Source organism: Podarcis tiliguerta, assembly GCF_965153285.1.
Source record: "Podarcis tiliguerta genome assembly, chromosome: 1".
Lineage (NCBI taxonomy): Eukaryota > Metazoa > Chordata > Lepidosauria > Squamata > Lacertidae > Podarcis > Podarcis tiliguerta.
Window position 1 is genome coordinate 96,481,988 of NC_139534.1, and position 27,335 is coordinate 96,509,322.

General features: G+C 40.9%; 1 protein-coding gene and 1 long non-coding RNA gene across 6 annotated transcripts in view; both read right to left on the bottom strand.

The window, feature by feature from the left end:
- Positions 1 to 26,792, bottom strand: part of CDIN1 (CDAN1 interacting nuclease 1) — a 119,463-nt gene extending 92,671 nt beyond the window's left edge. For 2 of the 5 annotated variants that reach the window (XR_014514424.1, XM_083453395.1), the window contains exon 1: positions 25,568 to 26,792. Coding sequence is in view for 2 of the 5 variants with exons in the window: in XM_083453395.1 (XP_083309521.1) it covers positions 25,568 to 25,674 (107 nt within the window). In the remaining 3 variants the exon portion in view is untranslated. Of the gene's footprint in view, positions 1 to 25,258; positions 25,422 to 25,567 lie in introns of those variants that run through there. The other 3 variants (XM_083453394.1, XM_083453397.1, XM_083453396.1) reach the window with 3 other exon arrangements.
- LOC310683808 lies at positions 305 to 13,130 on the bottom strand. The gene is made up of 2 exons (XR_014514542.1): positions 4,422 to 13,130; positions 305 to 4,384 (listed from the first exon to the last, which is right to left on the bottom strand). It is a non-coding gene; the product is annotated as an uncharacterized lncRNA (long non-coding RNA).
- Positions 26,793 to 27,335: the final 543 nt, after the last annotated feature.

Below are 27,335 nucleotides of genomic sequence, written 5' to 3' on the forward strand. Positions count from 1 at the left end.
TGTAAGTAAAGCATTTTAAATTTGCCAAATGCGTGGTTTTTTTCTATGTAAGAGAGAAACTTTGAAAGGAGCTTGGAAGGGCTTATTTTAAAGGTCCCTACCTGGGATGCCTTTTCCATCTGGCCTGGGAGAGCAGGCCTTGGACTCATTCCAGCTACAAAATGCTGGAACAAACTCTTGGGTTGGGGCACTATCTAGGGGCTCCCGTTGAAGGTTCTTTTATTGGTTTTATTGCCCCAACTGTTTAACATGTCTTACATTTGTTTTTAAAATGGCTCTTAATCTGTGGGCTTTTAAATTTTGGTTTTCTTTTCTTTTTGTTTAAAGTAAAAAGGCGTAGGATGTGCCTGGGGAGGAGTGGGGGAAAGTATGGGGGGAATCACAGTGGTTCAGGGTAGGGGAAGGTAAGGGGTACATGGAACAGGCAGTTGGTTACTGTGCTACATGCCAGATCCTCTTCTAACATGGGGAATTGGGGTTGTGCCAACCCTTGGTCTACAGCTGCTGGTCCTGAATGCCATGATGGCATGGAATAAGACCTCGCTCATCTACAATTTGATTATGGATGTGGAGGCCGATCTGGTCTGTATCACGGAGACATGGCCATTGGCATAATCGCCCCTCTCCCACTTCATGAAAGTGAAAGTCCTATGCAGGGCTTCTCATGATTGGGTACATTAGGTAAATCCTGCCCAATTACCTAGTTGAGAAATGGTACTTCTGTATTACAGCAACCCCAAACAGACCAAATCAAAGGGATCTCATAACATCAAAACTACTGAGAGAATGTGAACAACTATCAGGGTCACACTCCCTCTGTAGAAGATAATCTATTATGACAATTAAAGAATGACCAACTATAGTATGAATGAAGGTTGAGATACTTCAAAAAAAACCAAGGAGTGCCTGGATATAAACAGTCATGATATTTTCCTTTGCATAGTCAACATGGAAGCCAAGCTGTATATGCAATGCTCTTGATTGTACAACACTACAACAAACACTGTAAGATAAAATACCTGTAATGATGTATTTAGAATACTTTCTTGTGTAAGTTAAAAGAATGAAATCCAAGGCAAGAAAACAAAAGTTGTAACACATCCTTTCTCTCTAGTTTGTGTTCAGTAAAAACTAGAAAAATGTATGTGACAACCTGATGCTTATCTCATGTAGTACAAGGACAGCTTTATGATAAAACTCAGGCGGGGGGACTACTTGAGAAGAGTCATCATTCCTATGACCTTGACACTCAAGTTGGTCTAACAACTTATATACAATTTAGTGACGTGTGAGAACAGATGATGGTGCAATGCATAGAAATGGCAACATTTAAAATTCATAGTAGCACAAGGCCATTACTTTTCCCACTGGGCCACTTGAACTTTAATACTGTCTGACCTGGTTGGCCAATACTTTCTAACAGTAGACAGAGGGAAATTGCCAGCAGAAGATAAGGCTCAAATGATTTTTCATTTAAAAACATTAACAAGATACTGTAAAATTGAGGGATCTGTTCTTCCTGAAGAAACTTCATTCTCCCATTGCCCATGTCTTTTCTAATGATTGAGTGCATTTTAAATCTGAAGCTTTTAAAAATTACATTTAAATATGAAGAATAAATACAATGCTATGGATCCACAAGAAGGCTGTGCTAATGACTTGAAGCAGTTATTTGTCTGAAAATATATGAAAGCATTTGCACTTTTTTTTTTTTTAATGTTCTCAACCACTTTGGAAGATTTTATGGCATTCCATATGAGAATTCTATTCATTCATGTGATAGTGAATATTTGGACACTATACTAAATATGTAGTTTTTAGAGAGAGGAAAGAACCAGACTTATTTGTCCCTTCATTGTACACTTCCCAGGAAGGTCTTTAGAGGGGTATATGGCCTTTCTGGTCATGTATACGTAACCCTGTACAACTGAATCTGCACCTGATTTATTTGTATTCCAAGGTACAAAATTCATAAGCAACTTTCACTCATTTTGTTTTAATTTTGGCATAATCTTGTGTAAATTTGTCACAATGGTGAATGTATCATTATTGGGCTCTCTTGTTTGTTTGTTTAGTTTCTTTCCTCCTCATCACATGGAATCAAATATTTGGGGGATTTGAAAGTCTGTGTACTATTAATATATGTGAGCTTGAGAACAAAAACAATGTTGACTTCACAAAGCTTTAAGTAGGAGCGAACATGTAAGAAAGGTGTTTTCATGTGCAATTAATATGCAACAACTGAAACCCGAATGAAACATCCAGCCACTATAGCAATGTAACTGTTAACTAAAATATAAGGGTTCTAACTGCAGTGATTAAAAAAAAAAAGTCCCCTCTTTCTGCTGAGAGGCATGAACTTTGAGTTAAGGGGGATTGCTTAGAAAGAGGAAGAGTAATGTGGCACATCAACATTATTAATCATTATTTGATTTCTTACCTGCCCTTTACCAGTGTGGCTGTTCCAGATACAACTTTACTGATACTGTATCACTGGGAGGAGAGTGCTTCTAAAAATGGGCAGGGCTTATTCAATAGCTGGAGGTTTATCTGCTTCTCAATGGATGATACATGGCACCACCACATAATGTAACCAGTAAATAACATCTGCCATGCGTAGCCATATCAACAATACATTCAGTCATATCATAATTTCAAACAGCTAGTCAACTAAATCATGCGATAAAAAGCTGCTCTTAGCTATCAATAATAATAGGATTGGCATCATTGTTACAAAAGGCTTCAGAGGCTGTTTGTTGTGTATCAGTTATGGCAGTGGTTTCCAACCAGTGTGCCATGGCACCCTAGGGTGCCTTGAATGATGGTCAGGGGTGCCGTGGGCAACACTGGCCTCTGTCCTTTTCGTTCTCTTCCACCTCTGATGCCCTCTTGCGTCTCTGCCTCTCAAAGCCTTGCATGACTTGTTTCTTGCAGCAGCCATGTCTACAAGCTCCCAAGGGGAATGGTGGCTGTGGGGCTGGCTGGGGGCTGCTGGTTGCCAGAAGCTGAGGCAGCCTTTGAATAAGCAATCAAGCATGTGAAGGAGCCCAGCCTGCCAGCCCTTGCTGTTGGGAATGGACAGACAAATGGGAGACCGGGCAGGCAGGCACTACACTGGCCTTTCTTGTGCTTGCTGTGTGCAAGGCCTGCCTGGGAAATGAGCACCCAGTGCTGAAGGGGAGCCTTTCCACCATGCAGGCCTGGCAGCACCCAATGATTCCTCCCCAAGTAAGGTGCTGGCCTCACATTCACCTTTGGCTAGTCTGTTGGGCCACTAAGGCTGGGAGCATCCTCTTCTCCCAGGACCCTGTGGGCAGTGTGAGGAGGTACCTCTCTTTGGGGTGAGGAAGGGCAGCTCAGAGGCCTGGGGCAGCAGAAGTGGCTGCCCAGAGAACTCCCAAGGAGAGGGGAGAGGAGGCTGAGGGAAAACTCCACAAGGGAGGGGTGTTTGAAAAAGGTTGAGAGGCTGCCAGCTCTGCAAGCAAGGGGTGACATAACTGGGATCCTGAGACCCACAGGGGTGCCGCAGAAAGAATGCAGTTGGTCAAGGGACCTGTGGACTAAAAAAGGTTGAAAACCACTGAGTTATGGCATTTTTCTGGCTCTCTGCTTTCCTAAATATAACAAGGCCATGTGGTATCCCCCCCCCATATATTTTTGTTTAACATAAAAGGAAAGTACATCCTTATAAAAGTATATGTGAAATTCTTACACCAGTATCAGGTGCTTTAATTTGAGTTTGGTTCATTTTAAAAAGCTGGGGGGAGGGAATCTCCCACACATGGTGATACCACTTGGTTATAGGTAATATAATCAAATTTAGAAAGTGGTAAATTAAGTGTGTTATTTACAAGCAATTAATTACAAAAAACCAGGCAGGTAGCTTTCATTATGTTGATTACTGTTAATGACATTGGCCTCATGCAGCTACTGTCTTTAGCATTTACATAAACCACGTGTTAAGTGCATGTGGTACTTGACAGCTGTATTCAGGTCATAAATCACACAAAGACCCAAAGTTTTTAATGGTATAATTATACACAGTTTATTCTATAACACTTAGCATTTTACTAGTTACCTGTGGAAAATGACAGGTTTTGCTGCATAGCCTCAACAAAACTCAAAACAAGTATTTCATTTGCTATATACAGTCTTGTATTTAACAACTTGGCTGGCAGTCATACATAAATGGCCAGGAATTACATGCAGGTGAGTGTGTGAACTGGTGACTAAGGTGTAGATTGCCTCATCTCGCCTCTGCCAGCCTATTTGGTTTCCATACTAGCAGCTCAGGAAGGAAAGACTCTTATTCCACAGTCAGTATGGAAATATATTGGGCTAAGTGGGGTGGGGGCATAGATCACCCTCTCTTCCTTATTCCAGACTATTGGGTATAATTGATTAAGGTATTTCTATGTCACCCTTCACCAAAAATCGTCACAGGCTTGTTTACAACAAAATAAGACACACAATACACAAGAACAATAACCACAGCTTAACTTAGAAATGGCTTCACCTACCAATTTCTAAAAACTTGACAAAGTGAATTTTTGCCTGGTGTATGAGTGAATATAAAGTGGTGTCAAAACACACTTTGGTGAGGTCACAATTTACTAGCCTTGTGTCATTACCCCTGCATTCAGCAGTGATCTGGATGAAGTCAGAGATAGGTCTGGGTCATGGCACAGAGCCATAGCTGTCAATGTTTTCCCCTTTTTAAGGGACATTCCCTTATTCCGAATAGGATTCCTTGCAAGAAAAGGGAAAAGTTGACAGCTGATTGTGGAAGACAGGGAGACCACTGCACCTGAGGCAGTTGAAGAACTCACAGAGCAACCTCCCAGACCACCAGGGCCTACAGAGCCAGAGCCTGGATAGTCACAAGCACCCTCCCCTGACCAGATGCCTTCCACCACATATTACCAGTCCAGCAGCACTAGGAGTGCAACAGCAGGGAGGCTATGGCCTGCCTTCAGGTTGGAAAGAGGCATAAAAGGCCTTGGTCTGCTCCCAACCTTTGTTGGAGCAAGCTGCTCACTTGGAGCTGTCCGTGGTCTAACAACCTTCGACCAGCCCTGTCACCATCCTTGCTGCTTTCTCCAGGAGTTTCTTATTAGCAGTAGTAGCTCTTGCCAGCCAATTTAGAAAGCTTCGTGAGCCTGTCAGGTGATAATCCAGCAAGAATGGGAAAAGCTAGCTTTGCAAAAATTGCCTAGCCTAGACAAATGTTAAAGGTATAAAAGCCATACCCGCTCTAAAAATTCAGGAAGCCTTGTATTTCTTGTACAGCACACCCAGTCCTTGCTATAACTATAGTTGGGGAAAAACATTTGCTCAAGTTTAATTGGATATGAGATGTTGACAGAATGCAGGGAACTAGTCTGACATATCTATGATCAATAAATGAATGGACATGAGCCTAAATCTTTTCAACATAGCAGTTTTTGTTGAGACGTGGCTATCTATGAAAATCCCAGTATGACTGGGTATCATGGCTAAGATCACCACAGATAAGATCACTGCTACAGTACATAGTTGAGATGGGAATGCACATGCTATTGATTATTTTATTAAATTTATTCCTTATTAAAACAATGAATTCAAACAGGGGAAAAAGATAGAGCACCAACGTTAAAATGCAATTTGAAATGGACCCATTGGCAGTTTTAATTTTATTTTTAAGTTTCCCCCACCTCACATTTATATGAATATACCTGTTGGTTTTCTCTTCCATAAGTTGATTTAAATTTGTAATTTCCTAAAGTGCGTCACTTGTCGGTTGGTCTATGAATGAAAATTGTAACTTCAGAAAAAGAATTTATGTTTTAAATGAAACTGATGGCTATGTCATGTTAATGTTAGATCATAACTAGCTAAAGAAAGTGGGAGTAGGGACAACAGTACACCATCAATGGAAAATAAGGATAGTACTGTCCACGAACTTTTTTAAAATTTAAAGTCATGGTCTGCAAGATTTTTCTCAGACTTTTAACATGAGCAGTCAAACATTTTGCACAAGCAGAATATCCTAGTAGAGGGACAGGGGCCACATATACTTTGTTGATAATAAATTTACCACCAAGAAACACTCCATTTCTCTCACTCTCAAGTTGAGAGTTTGTCAACATTGTGACATGGTGACTTTTTATTAGGAGTAAATGCCACTGTTGGGTATGTGAGTCTGCATAACTATCAACATTTTGGGGTGCAATAAGCCATTTTAAATTTTGTTAACACACCTTATTCCACTAAATAACTATGAATAAATGTATAATCTGTTACCTGGAGAGAGGGAGAGAAAAAAAGCAGGAGGTCTCTCTAGCCACCTAATCACCATATCAATGACACATGCCACAACAGAGAGGCACTAGTTTATTTGATTGATCATGGTAGATAAACTCCAAATAACAGAGAAATTAACAAATGCTTGACATTTGCTCAACATCCATTATTCTGACACTGCTTTCAGAATTTCAAAGCCTGGGAGTATGCTTAATCAACATTCATATTCCCAAGTGAGCTACAGGCACCATATTGCGCCCCGCCTTAGTACTGATGAAAACTGCATATTGGCCATTTCCAAAGTGTTCTGGGACTCCACACGGGGCCCCTTCTCTCTTGTTCCTGTTCTGCAGTTTTTCTTTTAAACACTTCCAAGACAAAAGCATCTGCCAGTTCTTCTCTCTGGGGATGTATGCAAAATGAATTTAACAGTTTTAAGGCCAGAGAAACCCTCACATCTAAATTCATTCATAGGACAGAAAAGGGCCTAAGAGGCCTCTCCAGGGACAAAACCCTGCTGAAATTTTCCCCGACAACAGTGGGAGCTTTATAAAATCTAAGTCCAGACAATTTCCAATTCAAATGCCCAGCATAGCATGACCTTTGTCAGATCTAAGAGCCCTGGATGCACCCACTTTTTCTTCTTCTAACTAGCACAGACATTAGACAGGGCACTACAGCTAAGCAAGAGGCTCAATATTTGCATGCTCTTCCATTGTGAAAATTTAACAGTGACAGCACTGTGTCGAATTCTTTTCCCTTTAGAACTTTAACTCCATAGGAGGGGCATAGCTGACAGATGACTCTCCAACATATGTGTTATGTACACTGCACAGCTGAGGAACCTTGAATCAATGTCATAGCATCTCAGAGATGACCTACACCTTTCTGCCCATTGTGTGTGTGTGTGTGTGTGTGTGTGTGTATGTTTTTTGGGGGGGCACAATAGAAATCACCCCACCTAAAAAAAGACAACAAAATATTAACAATTTATAGTCATTAGCCTGCATACACAGCAGTTCCACATAAATTGTATAAATGTTCTACACAAAGTAATTTATCAGATATGACACATTGCACATCATATTGTATTATTTAATATGCTTACTAAAATTTCATGGATCAAACGCTACTCTTGAAAGAACACAAAAGGCACTGAAAAATATTTCTTCATCATCCATGATTTATTTTGATTACCTTTTACAGCTACATGATAAAGTGGAACTTGAAAAATTACAAGGTTACGGTTTACACAGCTTTGCTTCATATACTAAACATAACAAACGACTCCATGTCTGGTAGTATTTTACCTGCACTTAGTATTCAGCAATACACAAGAAAACCTCTTAGTTTGGCACTAAATATTTAAATAGTGTGTAACAACAAATATCCTGACTCTTTAAAGACGAGTGAGAGTTTCAGTCTGATTCTATGCATTTATAAACAAGTCCCAGTCAATTCAATGGGATTTACTTCCTAGTAAATTACGTATCATAGAATTGTATGGTTGGAAGGGACCTCAAGAGTCATCTAGTCTATGCTATGATGGCTACAGATTAAAGCTACAGACTAGATCTCCAGTTCACCAATTTTCTTGCAATGTTACATCCAATTAGGCTTAAAAGATTACTTAATAGTCTTTCTATCTAGCTTAAAAATGGTGCAGACAATGTACAAACAGCATATCACTTCAGTACTTGCCTGCTCCCTGCTGTTGTTTCTCATTTACCCATTATTAAACAAAATGGCTTAGATCCAGAGAAGTGCCAGTGGAAGGAGGCTGCCAAAAGTTAAATTGCCTGTCCTCTCCTCTTTCCACCATCCCCTGACCCCTGCAAAGTCTCCTGAGGGTTGAGGACCACTTTTGAATGGTGTGGATTGGACTGTGGAGCCTGGCACTGAGGGGGGAAATATATGGTCCTCATTCAGTATTTTTATATGCTACTGTGCAGTACATCTTTTATGTACCAGGAAAGGTCCTAGAACAGATAATTAAACTTGATTTCAGTAAAGTGTTTGACAAAGTCCTCCATAATGTTCTTTCAGAGAAGCTGGGAAAATGTGAACTGGATGAAATTTGTAGCTTGGTTTACTGACCAAACCCAAAAAGTGCTCACTTGTGGTTCCTCATCAGCCTGGAAAAAAAGTGGCAAGTAGGATCCTGTCCAGTGTACTGTGCTGTCTGGATGTCCTTCCTCTGTCTAGGTCACAAAGTTGGGCACTCCAGCCACAGTTCACCACTGAGAAAGCTGAAAGCCGGTATATACTATACAAAGACCCTATCTTTTTCAACAGTTCCCTCATATTAGGAGTGTTCTCACGCACCGGACATACTGAAACATCATACAGGTGTGGCACGGGGGGGGGGGGGGAATTGCCCATGTGACCAAGGAAAGAATACCTTTCGATAATGCTATTCGAGTTTTTGAAAGTAAGAGCACCAAGGAAGTTTTGTATAGTGGTGTTTTTTTAAAAAAATTATTAAATTTATATACTGTTCTTCATCCGAAGATCTCAGGGTGGTCTGCATAAGAAGAGTTAACAGCTTAACTATAAAGTACCATTTAGTCCAGATATATATTGAATCTCAATACTGCATTAAGACAGCTAGTGAGCCAAATATATTCTAGATACCTAGCTCATGTAGCACCCTCTAGATGCTGTTGGTTTCCAACTACCATATTTTTTGCCCCATAGGGCGCACCGGCCCATAGGACACACCTAGTTTTTTTTGGGGGGAGGGGGAATAAAGAAAAAAAAATCCCCCCCCCCAGCCTCCAGAACAGGCAGCTCTCCGCAAGCCTTGGGAGACTGGCGCGACTTCCCGCCGGGCTCCCACGCCTTGCGGATATCTGCCTGAAGCCCAAACCAGGCCGGGGAACAGCAGGATGGTGGCGCTCCGCCTCCCCGCTGTCCCCCGAGCTTGTGGGACTGGCGGTGGGGAGAAGCGCGCTTCTCCCCACCGCCAGCCTCCAAACCAGGTCGGGGAACTGAAGCCCGGGGCGCCCTGTGCAGCGCGCCCCAGGCTTCGAGATGCAGGCTGCTATCTGCAAGCCTAGGGAGCCCGACGGGAACTCCCGCGGGCTCCCAAGGCTTGCGGAGAGCTTCCTGAAACCTGCATTCACCCCATAGGACGCACACACATTTCCCCTTCATTTTTGGAGGGGAAAAATTGCGTCCTATAGAGTGAAAAATACGGTACCATCAGCTCCATGCCAGCAAGGCAAATGGTCAGGGATAATGGGAATTGAGATTTTTAATATATTAAGCAGCACAGAAATTAAATTAAATTATTATTTATTAATAATAACAACAATGAAGTCCAAGAACATCTGAAGGGCCGCACATTGGTTACCCCTGCTATACAGAAACAAGATGGACCATGGCTCAGTGGTGGAGCATCTGCTCCGCATGCAGAATATTCAAAGTACAGTCTCTAGGTGGGGGTGGGAGAGAGCACTGTCTGAAACCCTGGAGAATCACTGTCAGCAAGTGTAGACAAGTGTTTAGCCAGATGGACCAATTGTCTGACTCTGTATAAGGCAGCTTCCCATGTTCCTAAGAAGAGCCTTGTTAGATCACACCAAAGAGCTTGTGTTCTCTAGGACTACTATTTTATATTTTATTATTCATGTTGATCATGGCATTCTCACAGGTGACATATAATAGTGGTGGTCTCCCTTATTATTTGTTTTCTAGAGGTAAACTGCTACTGAATACAGATATTTCATTTTAAGCTATTATAATAGATATGATAGATGTAGAAAAGGGATGAGAAGCATGTGGCCCTCCAGATACTGATGAACTAGAACACCTATTATCCCTGACCGCTGCCCTACCCAGCCCATGGGTAGGTAAACTAAGGTCCGGGGGCCAGATCTGGCCCAATCGCCTTCTAAATCTGGCCCACGGACGGTCCGGGAATCAGTGTGTTTTTACATGAGCCCTTTTAATTAAAATGCATTTCTGGGTTATTTGTGGGGCATAGGAATTCATTCATTTTTTCTCTCCAAAATATAGTCCGGCCTCCCACAAGGTCTGAGGGACGGTAGACTGGCCCCCTGCTGGAAAAGTTTAATGACGCCTTGTGGCGATCCCACATAGGGCCCCCGGACGTTTGACGGTCTATTGACCCTGTGCCGCCACTGAGATTGCTTTTTCCACTGCCACCACCCCGTATCTCACGGGGACACACGGAGTCCAGTCAGTTGTTAAGATAAACAAATAATCAAGTTTATTTTTAAATGCAGGAACAAGCTTATGGTTTCAGCTAATTTTCTCTTGTCAGTTTCTTATTCTTAGTTCCTAACAACTCCAAACTGATTATTCCACCTATCTATCTGACTCCACCTAACAATTCCTCTCACTCTCTCACACTACAACTCTACCAACCCACACCCAAACCACCCTTTTCCTTCTTCAACTCCCAAACCTCAATTGACTTTCAAAACCTCCCACTCTAACTTTTATTCCCCCCTTGCATTCTCACTGGCCAATCACCTCACACCTATTTTAACCCTTTCCTTATGACCCATCCTAGAAGGCAAACGCCACACCCCTGTCCCAGCCTGTCCCTTTTAGAACTCCATCTTGAGTCCAGCTGAAGCCACATCACAGTAGGGGTCCTGATCCCCCACTCCATAGCAATGATGAAGCAACACATTTGGCTCTTACTCTCCCTCCCAAAGTGAAAGAGCTACTGACTCTTTAAAGCTAGAAAGCTTTCAGAGAGAGCAAAATGCTAAATTTCAATTGTTTTCAACCTAGTTTTATTGTACATCACCTCGAGACGATTATGTAGAAGGCAATCAATAATAATGATGGTGATGATTATAATTACAAATTAATTCATTTAAACCAGCTTAGCTGTTTCCAAAATATAATAAGCAATGAAACAGACATATTTATTTGGTAGACATATTTATATGGCAGATAGATACAAATTTAAAAATTATATTATCATTTCAAATAAAAGGTCATAATAAGAACAGGTTTTCCATAAAAAGGTAATTTTGTGTCTAGACAATAACGAAGTTCCTGGGCTATGCAAGCCCCCATTAAAGATTCAGCTTCAGTTTATTGGGCCACATACAGCATATCACTGCCTTTAAGCACTAATCTACTAACTCATCCACCTCTCCTGATTTAGATGGAACAGAGAGATGGAAATGGGTGTCACCCACATATTGGTGGCACATCACTCAAACTATCCATATGGCTCCCGAAGCTCACAGTGGCTTCAGATAGATGTTACATAGAATGGGGGATAAGATGGAAACTTGTGAGACACCACAGGATAGCTCCTATAGCACCAGACAGTGGTCCCCATAACTACTTTATGGAAACAGTCCTGAAAATAGGAGCAGAATCCCAACCTCACTAACCTGAGCCACTCCAGAAAGATACCATGGTCAATGGTATCAAACATCAAAAGGTCAAGAAGAATGAGTAGGGTTGCATTCCCCTCATCTTTCTCCCGGCAAATGTCACAAACCAGGGAAATTAAGCATGCTTAAGATTGGACACTTCTGGGTCCAGGAAGGTTCTCCACCTGCTCTGCTCAAATGAAGCATTAAACACTCCTCAGTCCCACCCAGTTAATCCCCTACAGCTAGCTTTAAGAAGGCCAAGGTAGGTAGGTGGTTTAACTTAAGTATGTTAATTTCAGTAATTATAAAACTCAGAATAAAACTTAGGTGACCCTAATCCTTACATTCCTGGAAGCCTGTGCAAGTTAAACAGATATACAAGGTCAGATACAATCTAATCTTTTTACTGGTTGAGAGGGGAAAATAATAATACAGTGGTACCTCGGGTTATGAACTTACCGTAATTTGTTCCGGATGTCCGTTCTTAACCCAAAACTGTTCTTAACCTGAGGTGCGCTTTCGCTAATGGGGCCTCCCGCTGCCACCAGCGTGAGATTTCTGTTCTCATCCTGGGGCAAAGTTCGTAACCTTAGGTATTACTTCTGGGTTAGCGGAGTTTGTAACCCAAAGCGATTGTAACATGAGGTACCATTGTAGATCAATGGTAACCACCACCCATAGTCAAAAGCCATCTAGGAGATGAGTACACTATTCCTAGTTAACATTTGTTGACCATGACATCTGAACAAAATTGCCATTAACTATGGTTCACCCCTAGTTAGCAGGAACCATAGAATCAAAGATTCATACATCAATGTAAAGAATAGATAGTTGTAAGCAGGAGGGAATGCAAAACAAAATGTAAATCTAGGAAAGGAGGATAGAAGAAGCAGGTGAGTCCATGGGATGCTCCCAGCTACCAAACTATAGTCACAGTAGTAAGTAGGCAAATATTTTTTTCTCTTGTATCTGCAGAAACTATTGCCCACTGCAGAGACAATATTTTAACATATATTTATAATAGCTTTTCCATTCCGTAACTTTAATATTTTAAATAAAGATTATCAATTAACAATAAACATAGAGCTTCAAGTCTCAATATGGCTACAAAGAGAAAAAAATAACAGATTAAACCCAGATTAGACATGATTAGACTATCTGAAATTTAATGAGACTTTAGTAATGACAAACCAAAGCCCCACTGATTTCAATATTTCTACTCCAAGTACATAATATTTTTTTGAATCTAGTCTAACCATGATAACATCTGGATTCAACCCATTGAATTTCCCAGTTTTTGATTCAGTTTTGATTTGATTATCTAGTGGAATGCCATTCAAGTGGTAACAAGAAAAATAAACTTAAAACCAAACTTCTAATGGTTTTCTAATTTAACATTGCTATTGTTTTCTTGCTTTAAAAGTAGCCACTTCATTCACTAAATACATCCTTAAAAAACAAACAATTACGAAAAAGAAAATCAATGCCAAAATAGAAGAGCATATATAACTTTCATTTTATTTAGTGATGTAATAAGCTTGGGGACGTATATCAGGACCAAGAGAGTCATGGTCATTAATTTAGGCAATAAATCATAGGCCTTGCCAACAATGACAGCAAACAGATGCTAACAAGGAAATGTATTATTTAATATTGCCATGTATTATAAAAATGTAAGCATGTTTAAGACATGTCTTAATTTTTTATAATAATATGCATTTAATACATTACTGTTTTGACACGTGCAAGAATCAAATTTATAAGGCTCATTCTGCAAATGCATCCTGTTTTATAAGTATGGAGGGTATTCCAAGTTTCTTTTTTTAAAAAGAAGCAAGAGGAAAAGCCTTTAAAATTATAACTTGTATGTCTGATTTATCACTTGCATTTTGTAATAAATATTGTTAGGGGCAACATAAACTTTGAAAAGTAATGCTTTCCGAGAACAAGGAGAACTCAATATTCTCAATATCCAATTCAGGCTGCAATATTTAAACAGTTCAAATATCAACGTTCCTGCCAGACTAAAAATCTTCCTATGTTGAAAAAGGTTATTACAGAGATGGTTTGTAGTTGATTAACCTGCTTATATTTAATCCAAGCAACCAGTTTGTTTCCATATTTATTTTTGCTTTTCCATGCATGCAATGGTAATCTCACTGATTTCAACAGCACTTACTTTTAAAAAAAAAAAATTTTTTTTTATTAACCGACCAATCAAATCACATCACATAAATTCCGAATTACAAAGCCGAATTTTAAATTTTGTTGAGGGGACCCATATTTCAAGATCCGAAGGGGGATTCTGATCATCTTCTTGCTACTGCGTTAATGTCCGAATCAGTCCAAACAAAGTTCATAATTCTATCTGGTCTTATCTTGCTGTTTCCGCATATCATCTTGTTCATATATTTTCTCTTTTTCTTTATGATCTCTTCTGATAATCTCCTTAAGCTGATAAACACCAATAATAATCCTGTGTGAATTTTCTGTTCATCCAATCCTCAAATCGAGATGGTTTCCATATATCATCGCATTCTTAAATAACATCGCTCTTTCCATCATTAATCACAGAACTGTCGTTCTTAAGTCCCTCTGAGAAGTTTCACCCACAATATAAAAACAGCTCTATTTCTCCTCCCAGACTTAAGTCCTCCGACAGAACTTTCCAATATGGCGACGGTATTTTTAACTGCGTCATTCCAAAGCCCTTATACATTCCACGCTCTTCTTAAAGCATGCTTTGGTTAGAAAGTTTATCTCCACACAGACATAAATCCACAGCTTAAGTCCTTCAAACGACATTTCTGACTTATGGGGGGGGGGGGATTTTTGCTTAATCACATAGAGGAAAGAAAGGAAAGTTTTTTCCCCCTCCAGTCCTTTTGCCATACCGAGTCTTGGTGTGTCTTCATCTAGTTAATTCTTGTTCTTCCGACTCGTCTCGTTTATCCGAGATCTCTTCTGTTAGCAGTCTTTACTCCCCCTCCTTCCTTGAAATATGTGCATTCGCTTCATCCTAATCGTTTCTTTTGAAGTTCTTGCAGCTAGAGGCGCGGATCAGAGGCAGCGTCCAGGAGCGCCGATATCCACAGAAGGGCATTCTGCCTAGTGCCCCCATCCCCTCAAATTTGGGGGTAGTATAGGGCACAGCAGGCAAGGGCAGCCCCCCCCAATCCTGGGGGGGGGGTGTAGGGAGGCTATTACTCCCATCACAGCCTCCAAATTACCTCGTGTGGGTTGAAGAGATGTTATTGTCAGCCATCTTCTGATGCGCCCCTAGTGGCTCCTGATTTCAACAGAACTTACTTACGCATATAAGTTAATATGCTTAAGCTTACCACCTAAATTCTCTTGCTGATATTCTTTGGGGGGAAAATGGATAAATATAAAACCTGTCCAAACTTACTCACCTTCCCAAATATGAAAACAGGCAAGATTGGGTTTCTTAGTTTGACAAACTGTACTAGTTTTGTACATAAGATGACTAACTGCAGAATGGCATCAAGATTTGCCTTTTCTGTATTCATCTTTGAAATCTCCTTGCAGGTTATCTCTATACAAAATGATCTAGCAAGCAGAGCATATTGTATTATGGAGCACACATTATTATTTTTAGTTACTGCTGTTTAACAAGGTAACACGCTAATCCAATGAAGAGTGTTTTTGTTTATACATGGTTTTATTTAACTTTACCTTTCAATCAACTCTTGTAGGTCCCAGCTGTCTTTCTTGGAAGTGCTACAGTCAACGCTTTAGAACACTTGAGGAAGCACTGATCAGAGTATGGAAACGAAATTTTCTTCATTAAATCTACTGAAGCAGATATTAAAAATGCATTTAATATACTGGGGATGGTTGGTGGGCATCAGAGAGTGTGACAGGCCAGTTACTGATGAGCTGCCGTCAGACGGCCTTCTCAGCAGGAATCTGTGTCTAAGGCTGCTGAAGGACAGCAATATCTTCCCTTGTGTGTAAGCTCTATTCATCTCCCAAGTATTTACTAAATCACAGGCCTCTGCACACAAACCCAGCGTTTCAGCGCATGCTAACAAATGATGGATGGTCCAGTCAATTCGTTATGTCCTGAAAGCGTGATTTCCTGCCATTCCAAATCATCAAACCTCTAGAGCTTTCAGAGCTGATCAGTCCTAGAGAATATATTTTGCAGGCTCTATTAAAGGAGTAGAGGTTGTTACCATTAAAGTCTCTAACTTTTTCCTGCTGGCTGGAAAGAATGAATGAAAGAAAAAAAAATAGCCTTGGCATTCTAGGTAAAGAAGCCAGTGTTCCATTTAACACCAACAGTTGTTAAAATAGGAATGCGGGAGAACTATATACATTAAAAGTAGATTCAGTTATGAAGAAATTGTATATATTCTTTTGTTATGCTAAACATTTAGATAATATTTGATCAACAAAACATGAAATCCTTACTGTGAAACCAAGGAGTCACCTACAGGCTTAATTTTTTTAATATATATATATGATATAATGAGTATTGCTTTCTTAACAAATATTTATGAAGACATCCATTTTGTAATTATAAATATGAGCGAAACAGATGTCTTAAACTATACAGTGGTACCTCGGGTTACATACGCTTCAGGTTACAGACTAACCTGAAATAGCTAACCCAGAAATAGTACCTCGGGTTAAGAACTTTGCTTCAGGATGAGAACAGAAATCACGCGGCGGCGGTGCGGCAGCAGCGGGAGGCCTCGTTAGCTAAAGTGGTGCTTCAGGTTAAGAACAGTTTCAGGTTAAGAACAGACCTCCGGAATGAATTAAGTACGTAACCAGAGGTACCACTGTATTGCATTGCTTGCAAACATCTGCAATAAATAATGCTCTTCCAGTAGATCAGTATGTACTACATAAGTGCAAGAGTCTACACGCTTTGAACTGGTAGGTTTACATACAAACACACACCTGTGTGTCTACTCCACTAATTTTAAATTTTAAGCAAACGACTTATACAATACTTTGCCACCATTTTCTATCATAAATAGATTTGTCTGCTACTTTGCTATCAGTTTATGTAGATGTACATTTGGTACAGCAGCAGACGAGCCTATTCCGGATAAACAAAGCAACAGCATCCAGGAACCTAACATTTCTATTTCTTTGCTAACTTACTAGGTAGGTCCCAGCCAGATCTACTAAAACCCTCCCTATTTTGCCCTGCCATTCACCTCAACCTTGACCCAAAGATTAAACTCACTTTTATTGCACACAAAGGTCATCTGTATTAGGTCAACATTCAAAGTCCCTTGTCAACTAAGGTTGATATATTCCAACCTTTCCTACTCTAATGCATCAAATTTTTCATGGTGAGGTCATATGCAGCAGACAGTATATTCAGCAATTTATTGTGCCATTGTAATTTAGCACAGAGTATGATTGTCCAAAAAGCTGTCACATGAATAAAATTTTTGCCACAATATGCTGAATCCCATAACCCTGCAAAGCTAACAAATCTGGTCCTGCATGCAGACTCCATAAAGAGCTGTCCCTGAACTGTAATGCAAAAATTACAACTGTTATATTGAAGTCTGCAGGTATGGTAGAGTACGTATAATAGTATTTAAAAAAATATGGCAGCCAAATACCCATAATCACATACGGACAGTGTTAAATCCCAACCTCCTAGTGTTCTTGGCCTTTTAAATCAGAAGACATCTATCTCGGTTATGACACCAAGGTTGCTTAAGGCTGAATTATTTGTAATAATAATTAGTAGAATGGGTTATGTCTATCCAAAACAATATATGTGCAGGGGAAATGCTATGCACAAAGGAAGGTAAATAAACCATATTTGTTTATAGATTTATATACCACCAACTCATACAATTTAAAATGATGGTGTATAAGAGGATATACAATACGGCATAAAAACAGTACAAAATTATTAAAATTAATGGCAAATCAAAAAACAGGCCTGTCCACATAAAAAGGGATGCCTAAAAAAGAAATGTACCATGGCAACAGGCCCGTGACCCTTCCCCAGGGTGAGAGTCTGAAAGAAGGAAAGTTGTTTAGGTGGTGTTCACCCTGAGTGAGACAGGGGAAGGAGTGTTACAATGGTATTGAAATCTTCCACCTGACAGTGTAGGATGCACCTACTACTGGGCCTTAGTCTATTTTCTCTGGCCATAATTTACCAGCTGCATCAGATGATGGTGCTAGGATGTGTCTGGTGGGCAGGGAGGAGGGAGTTACAAAGATGCCGCCCCAATTTTAGTGGTGGTGGTTGCAGAAGGCATAGTCAAAGTGGAGTGGAGACCTAGATACTTGGCCTAGGCTGAGGCTCCCATTCCTCCAGAAGTTACTGGTAGCTTATCTGTTGAGCCCTCTGGTTTGGTGGTGCTGTTATCTGGAAAACAGACTGAAGAGTTTCAAGTCACCCAACTTCATTCAAAAAAGCCTAGAAATGAATAGCCATCAGGAAACTGTAATGGCTAGTTGATTTTAAATTTGTATATTGTTTTTATTGTAAGGTTTTATGTATGACTGTTGTAAACTGCTCCAATAATTTTTTATGAATGGGGGTATAGAAATATTTTAATTAATTCATTAACCAAACACAACAAATACAAATTGAGGATGACTGAAAACTACCCAAATTAAAGGACAAAGGGTGGGCTTCTTCAAAAATTGTCTAATCAATTCCTCTTTTAATTAAAATACACTCCAACATAAAAATTGCCTTGATGAATGCCCATTTGGTCCAGTGTTCTGTTTTCACGGTCTCCTACCAAAAACTGATGTGAAGCCTACAAGCAAAAGATAAGTACAGTGGTACCTTGGTTCTCAAATGCCTTGGTACTCAAACAACTTGGAACCCAAACACTGCAAAACCGGAAGTAAGTGTTCTGGTTTGCAAACTTTTTTTGGAAGTCGAATGTGCTCCGTTTTGAGTGTTACGCTTCCGATTTGAGTGTCACACTTCCGTTTGGAGGTCTGTCTGTTTTTGCTATTTATTTTGCGTTTTTGCAGCTCTTTTTTGTTTTGTTTTTGTGACTGTGTGGAACCCAGTTCAGCTACTAATAGATGATTGTGTGACTGCAGTAACTTGTTTATTGCTTTCATTTTATGGTCTCGTTAGTAAAATCCATGTAAAATTGCTGTTTTAGGGGTTGTTTTTAAAAGTGTGGAACGGATTAATCCATTTTGCATTACTTTCTATGGGAAAGTGCACTTTGGTTTTGGAACGCTTTGGTTTTGGAACAGACTTCCCAGAACAGATTATGTTTGAGGACCAAGGTACCACTGTACAAGAGCACTCTCCTGCTTGCAATCTACAGCAACTAGTATTCAGCGGCATACTTGCCTCTAAGACAGGAGGTAGTATTTAGTCATCATGAATTGCAGTCATTGATAGGCTTATCATCCATTAATTTGTCTAATTGCATTTTAAATCTATCTAAATTGGTGGCCATCATTACAATTTATGGAAGTAAATTCCAGTTTCGCTATGCACTGTGTGTAAAGAGGAATTAACCACTATGACTTCATCAGGAGCATGATGGAGTCCAGACAGCTCCCTCTGGAAGCCCATGTACGGAGCCCTATTTCCTTCTCATTTACCCGGCAAAACACACCTGGAACCTGGCTAATTTCTAATGCTGCCCAGCAAACTTAGGTTTACCAGTATCCTTGGTACCTTGTATGCTGCTGTTACAGCATACAAGGTCCCACTGGAGATGAAAACCTCCAATGAGATCTTCTACTGCCTATTGCTGCCACTGTCAGGCCGACTGGAATTGGAAAAACTGTGTATGTGTGTGTGTGTGTGTGTGTGTGTGTGTGTGTGAACACGGCAACTAGCAGTATATTCCTAGAATATAGTTTACACTGTCTATGGTCCTACGTTGCCAAGACTTTTAGAATTATTTAAAAATGTATTCTCATTGAAATAATTTAAAATGAGTTGCTATTGCAATTCACATTATAACCATCCTGTAACTTTTTCAGGCTTTTAGTGATTAGGATCATGTTCCACAGTCACAGTTCATTTGCCAGCTTAGTTCAATGTACCTTGAAGAGCAAGTAACATTTTACTTATAAGCTTTTCCTATAAATGTTATTGGCAAAACAAACTATATAATATAGCTTTCATAAATGATGGCATTCAGCAGAAGGACTGTAAGTAGGACAGTGCCTTTTTAAAATAGTTTGCTCAAGCAGCCACATATAATCACAATGATTTCATCTGACGCACTGCCACTAAGTGGTGTTCAGAATCTTGGTAAGATTTACAAGCAACTTCAGACAAATAAATGCCAAGTTTAAGGAGAGCTATTAAACTGCATCAAAAATACTGTGATAAGTGGTGACATTGTATAAGGCAGCTTTTGTGGCTGTGTGAATGGGGAGCCATGGGTTGCTTCCTTGCTGGAGTCTAGCCTAATGGAAATGTTGTAAGCCACTGTAATATAGTAGATAGAATGTTGGCCTTGGAGACTTGGTTTCAAATCCACTCAGCCATAGCACTCACTGGTTGGCCTTGAACAAATCTTCATCTCTGAGCCCAACATATATCACATGCTTGTTTTACAATAAAATAGCATACCATTGTAAGCTGCTCTGATATGCTGTTGCAAAACATGCTGTTGTTTACAGAAGACACTCTGATCCAGCTCAGATGGGGTGGCAGAGTAGGCTGCCACTTCATTCCTTTCCCCTTCAGTGCCACCAGCCATGCTATTTCAGAGAGTTATCCAACACTTGAAGCATTTTTTCAGAAAACATAGGTAGTTGAAGGTGGAAAAAAGATCACCTCCTATTCACCACTGCTTGCAGGAGTGTCCAGTTGGCAGAGATAACCACACATTGTGATTATGTCTGGGTCCAACCCCATGTATATATACTTGCACAATTAATGTACTCAAAGAGATGCTTTTTGGGTTGTTATTCTGTGAAGATAGGTTCTAAGCAGTTTACAAGTATAAAACCAATTACAAAACACACATAATTAAAATAAATGATAAAGCAATTTCCTCAAAACATTAAAATAAGAATTCACAATTAAAATGTGCAACACAAAAGAGTATGTTAAAACAACACAACAATTAGAAGAGTAAAGACAGCAATTAAAACAAGCAAAGGATAAAGTTCAAATCAGAAAATCAGGCATTCCATTTGATGTACTGTACTTAATGTCCTTACCAGGCAATTGAGGGAGGAAAGTCTTTGAGGTAACCTGGTCCAGGGTTATTTAGGGCTTCATATTTAAGTAACAGAACCTCAAAACTGTCTCAGTGGTTAATAGGCAGCCAGTGCAGATCCCTTAGCACTAGTGTGTTACATGCCCAATAAGGAGCTACTACTGTACTCACTGCCTGGACCATGGCAGCCTGCACCAGCCACAGCCTTCAGATCAGCCAGAAGAGAAACCCCACATACATCACATTACAATAGCTTTAATGTGACTACAGGGTTTATTGTCTATTAAACTATTGTCTATTAGATTAACTATGACTATTGAGGTTTTTAGTATGTCTAACAAAAAGAAGTATTAAATATTATCTGGTAAAGGCAATAGTTCAACAAATGAAGATGAAGGCTTAATTATATACATTATAACAGTTCTAGCTTGGATTTATTTTCCTGTGACATGCTAACCCCGAGTGACTCTCCAGAGTTTTAGGTAGTCATACCTGAAGATGCCAGGTCCAGGGATTGCACCTAGAACCTTTTGCATAAAAAGCATGCGCTCTACTACCAAGTTTAAATTCTTCCCCTGATATATGGCACAATCAATTATGAACAGCTCCTTTGCAAGTCCTATTCATGTCAATGAGCTTACACAGGAACACTTATTATTGAATTCTACGCATAATGATTATATATGGCACAATCATACAAAGGGCAGAATAAAAGGCTATCGGTTTTTTAGTAGAAATATTCTGCTTATTCTTGCATCTCTTTCTTTTAATTCAAAATATATGATCATTTCAGTATGGGCCAATGGAACAGTTCCATACAGCAAAGATTTACTGCAAACCTTGTTTCTAGGACAAACCAAGACTGACTGCAACTCACAACACATTCTTCTACACTACTCCAGAATAATGTTTAGAAATGGAAGCCTGTTTACTGTATTTAAAGACACATATAAGTATTGAAATGCATCTTTTTAATGCAGCATATACTATCATGGGTTAATGCTTGACACTGGAGCTATCTGTTACATTCTGCTAGTATCATTTTTGTTTTCTTTTTTCTTTGAGAAAGGCTCTTTACCTGGCACGTTCCACGAAGTTGTACTTTGTCTGACAGTTTAAATATCAGCATCAGTTTCATCTCATCAGAAGCTCTAGATGGAAAAGTTCTGCCTATGCTGAATTGTCCCAAGAAGCTTCAAGATTAATTTGATTTAAAAGGCTTCAGGAGCTTTCAAAGGAGAGTTGGTGGTTTCAGGCCATTTCCTAATGGACAGCTGCATCTATCATAAAACCATCAGGATTTCTACCATTATTGGCAATTTCTCATCCACATACAGATACAATATTTTCATTTTAGAGTCTAGGCATATTGGAGGAGAGATATATTCAAGATAGAACTGTATATTTCCACACAGTTCCAGCTTGGTGAATGGATGCATGTTCCCAAGAAAATGCACAGAACGTTTCTTAAACCATTCATTATTTCCTCCCCTTTAAGTTATATCATAATTTGAAAACACAGTTTGTCTATCAACTGAAGATTTCATTAATTATATGAATTTAGTAACATATTTTAATAAATTTGCTAATTATCAAAATCTCAATAGCTGAGAATTTTTCAGGCCAAACACTGGCAATTTCTGTGACATATGGGATAGTTCACAACTCTGAACAAGAAAAACAATATTTAATTTTTGGCACAGGTCGTATTTTAATCTTTTTTCCAGTTTTAATCTAGAATATAGATGACTTCAAAGATAATACATTCAGATTAGTATACAGTACTGCAAGATCCAGGGTTTGAAGACAGATTGCCATGACTTAAGCTGAGCACTTTCCTGTTCCATTGCTAAAAGGAAAACCATATTGCTTCTGTTTGGAAATACAGAATAGATGCTAGTATTGGTTACTACTACAAACTGGGAGGGAAATACAGTAAGCCCACAACTTACATTTAACTTGTGCACACTCAGCTTTATGCATGTGGGGGAAAATATTGAATATTAAGGAAGCTGCAAGGCTTGACTTTGGTAATTCCACCCACCATTGAACCCAATGTGTTTGGGTTTAGGTAGGCCCACATAAATTGTAGGTTTACTGTACCTATTTAATTTTTATTTATGTCTGACACAGGGATGAGGCATCCAGTATATTCAATATTGTAATTTAATGCAATCAGAATTATGATGAGATATCCGCTTTTAGAATGAGACTATTTGGAACCACAACAAAATACCTCTGCATTTTGAAGACTAGCAAAATTTATTGTGATAGAAGCTTTTGTTTGACAGAGCTCACTTCATCAAGTACATGGTCACCTGAATGGAGCTATACTTCACAGAGAGAAGATTTTTTTAAAAAAAAAACTTTGCAAAGCAAGGTCTAAAGTTCAAGCAAGGCAAGAAGTAGCAGTTACATCTTTTATACTACTAAGCTGAACTTTCCCAGTTTGTTCTGACTGTCTCAGAACTGGGACTATTTGTTCTCTTCATATCAACAGTACACTGGTACCTCTGGTTAAGTACTTAATTCGTTCCAGAGGTCCGTTCTTAACCTGAAACTGTTCTTAACCTGAAGCACCACTTTAGCTAATGGGGCCTCCTGCTGCCGCCGCGCTGCCGGAGCACGATTTCTGTTCTCATCCTGAAGCAAAGTTCTTAACCTGAAGCACTATTTCTGGGTGAGGGAAGTCTGTAACCTGAAGCGTCTGTAACCTGAAGCGTATGTAACCCGAGGTACCACTGTACACCTATGTGTGACCCACATGTGTACTTCAACATAATTATGATTGACTCATGTTTCTTCAGCTTCAGTTACCTAACACTACTCCTATATGGGAGAAAAAGCGATGATATCATTATCTAAGTCCATCTTGAGTCCATCAGAACATCAGTAATTTCCACTGCACCATTAACCTGAGTCCTAAACAAGTCCACTTTCTGGACACCACAGTACAACAATGTGAAAGACATATAAACCTTACATTAGAAACAAACTAACGCCGTATCCATTTGTGCACTTCCCAACTACGCTCCGGAGCTCACATCACTATCAACTGCCTACAGCAAGTCCTTTAATATGCATCTAATTCAGGGATCAACACCTACATCTTAAAACTACTGGACTCATCAGGTGAAGTAAATATTCAAATCAACAGTGCCAAACAAGTACCTCGTGGTCACTAAATACAGGACAGGTGCAACAGAGAAAGCAGTAGGCCATGATTTGTTGTCAACTACAGCTGTCAGCCTAAAGCTCTCCAGCAAATCATCAAGGTTCTAAAGTGCGTTCTAGATTAACCAGCTCTCTCACAGGACTTGTGGGAGGGTCACAGCTCAGTGGTAAAGCCCAAAATTCAATCCCTGGCATCTTCAGCTATGACTGGGAATGTCCCTTCTGAAACCCATGAGAGCTGCTGTCAGTCAGCATCCACAATAATGCATGGATCAATGGCCTGACTTGGTGTTAGACAACTTTCCTATGCTCCTATGTACCTATCCTTGGTTATAAGCGCAAGGACCAGTGCCGAGGGCCTTCTGGCGGTTCCCTCATTGTGAGAAGTGAGGTTACAGGGAACCAGGCAGAGGGCCTTCTCGGTGGTGGCGCCCGCCCTGTGGAACGCCCTCCCATCAGATGTCAAGGAAATAAACAACTATCTGACTTTTAGAAGACATTTGAAGGCAGCCCTGTTTAGGCAAGTTTTTAATGTTTGATTCTATTTTTAATATTCTGTTGGGAGCTGCTCACAGTGGCTGGGGAAACCCAGCCAAATGGGCGGTGTGTAATAAATTATTATCATTTATTAAGAGCCCCACAGAAGCAAATAATTATCAACAATGGGCCAGCCAACCAAGGTATAGGCCCTAGTGCCAATTCTGTTGTTTTATTTTATTGTTTAAAGACTTAACATAAACTCAGCTTACCAAAATTCATCAAATTATATAAAACAGCTCAAGTAACAGTGAAAACAGTTCCAATTATTAAAACTGATTCTTGTAAACTGTTTAGGTGTTTATCGCTGTGTCCAATACTCTAACCTCTGCAGGTGATCTACTCCTTTTTTCCACTTTGTGGTGTATTATTTGAATTGGAGAGAAGCAACAAGTAGGAAACAAGCAAAAAGCAAAGAACCTGCGGGAAGCAGCTACTTTAGGTTGCCCACTTTAGGTTACCTAATGCGACAGGGACCACACTTGTACCCTGTAATCAATTAAATACCATTAATTACGATTCACTCCAGGTCTCTGAGAACGCAGGCATTACATGCAAGCAAGAAAGAAAGAAAGAAAGAAGGAAAGGAGTTTTGCAGCCAAGGAACGCTCAGCTCAAACAGAACCTCCACGACATCCAGCGAGATGGTTAAGAGCGCGATCCTGATCACATCTACTCAGAAGTGAGTTCTACGGGAATCAATGGGGGGGGGGGGGGCTTACTTACTCCCAAGTAAATGGGATTACGCTCGCAGCATATCAAGCGATACAGTACTTGTATGGCGCCCCTTCAGACCTTGCTGCTACTCGCAGTGCTTCCTCACGAACCAAAACAGCTTCCCAGGCCGAAGCAAAGGTAGAGAGCGCCTTTATTTACATTACAAACATGCAAATCTGAATTGCCTCCCGCCTCGCCCCCAATTTTTTTAAAAAGCGAATCAAACCCCGGGCCTGCTGCCGCTTCCTTCCCTCGAGGGGGCGGGGCTCGCCCTTGACGAGGGAGGCGGAGCTCTGCGGGCGCCCCGCGCAGACTTACCTGGGGAAGCGCTCCCTCAGTTTCCTCAGGCTCTGCCTGGTCGGAGGCACCTGGGCCAGGAACCGGGCGACCTCTTCGTACTGGGCTTTGGTCAGCTTCGTCGCCATCCTCCCGCCTCACACGCCCTCAGGATAGACGGGTGGCTGGGAGGGGGCGAAGCGCGGCGGCGGCAGTTTCAAACGCAGAGCGCGGGAACGGCAGTTTTGCAGGAAAGCCTTCCGCTCGCCGCCGCCGCCAAGAGCGGGGGTGGCGCGTCTGGGTGAAGCGCCCTCACCAAAATAAAGCCTCTGCCCCGACCCCTGCGGTTCGCGCCTTACAGCCGGGGAATGAGGGACGCTCATGCGCGGTTCCGCAGCTCCGCCCTTCGCTTGCTGCCGCTGCGGGCGCAGCCGAGGTGGAAGTCGGCCTCTGGTGTGGGGCTGAGCGGGGAGAAGGCGGCCTCGGCGGTGCTCGTCCCCTCTCGCCTGCTCTTCTCATTCAGAGCCAGCCGCCCTTGCGCGGCCCGGGAGCCCAGCCCCTTTTTCTGCAGAGTTTCATTTTCGTGACTTCGGTTTGTGTGCGAGAAGGAGCGCCGAGGTGTAGGAAGGGGGCATCAGCTGTTAAAGCCGTCGAGCCCCGCGGCGCTGGGATTTTCGGAGTTGGGGTCGGGGGGGTGCAAGGCTTGCCTTGAACTGCGATCTGTGTACGCATCAGAAAAGTTTCAGGTGTTGGGAGCGTTTTGTGGAGGCGGGTGGAATACCCCCCCCCTCCGCCCAGCCCAGGAAAAAGATAAACGAGGTTAATATATCTGTTTCATTTCAGGATTTATGAAACTATGTTCAGAAAATGCCCAGAAGTGGAATAGGAAACAGAATAGGGAATTGCAAGGGAATTGCAGCAGAAAAACCCAACAGGGAATTTGAAATGCAGAAATAGACTCACGTGGGGAGATATGGGAGAAAAAGGGTTTCAACAAGGGTCAGAAACTCATGAGAGTGTTTGGGCTTGTTGCACTTTTAAGGGAAATGAGTTCGAAAGATCTGGTGCCGCAATGTTAAAACCATGTTCTTGATTCCCAGCATACTTTACTGCAGTGGTGTGCGGCACAACTAACTGATTAGGGCCAATTTGAGTGTCCCAAAGATGGTAACAAGTTTTAGGATATTTTGGGTACACTTAACTGAGAATTGGGCTAACATTTGAATAATGTTTGATTTATTTATAAAACATCACATCGTAAGAAGAGCCCAGAGAGCCAGTGTGGTGTAGTGGTTAAGAGCGGTAGTCACGTAATCTGGGTAACCGGGTTCGCGTCTCCACTCCTCCACATGCAGCTGCTGGGTGACCTTGGGCCAGTCACAGTCTCTCAGCCCCACTCACCTCACAGAGTGTTTGTTGTGGGGGAGGAAGGGAAAGGAGAATGTTAGCCGCTTTGAGACTCCTTAAAAAGGGAGTGAAAGGCGGGATATCAAATCCAAACTCTTCTTCTTCTTCAGAAGGATAAGGCCAAATGCACATTTAATCCAGATTCTTGTTCTCAAAGTGGCCAGATGCTTATGGGAAGCCTGCAACCAGGACCTGAGTACAACAGGAGTCTTGCGTGATTCCCAGCAACTGGGTTCAGAGGTAATAGTGCCTCCAACAGAGAAGGCAAAACAGAACCATTATGGCTAGTACAGTCGACTCTGAATTTGTCTCCTAAAGCCATCCATGCTGGCAGTCATCAATGTAAATAATTTGTTGGGTGGATAAGCACATAAGAGTTCTGGGTCATACCCATCTAGTCTAG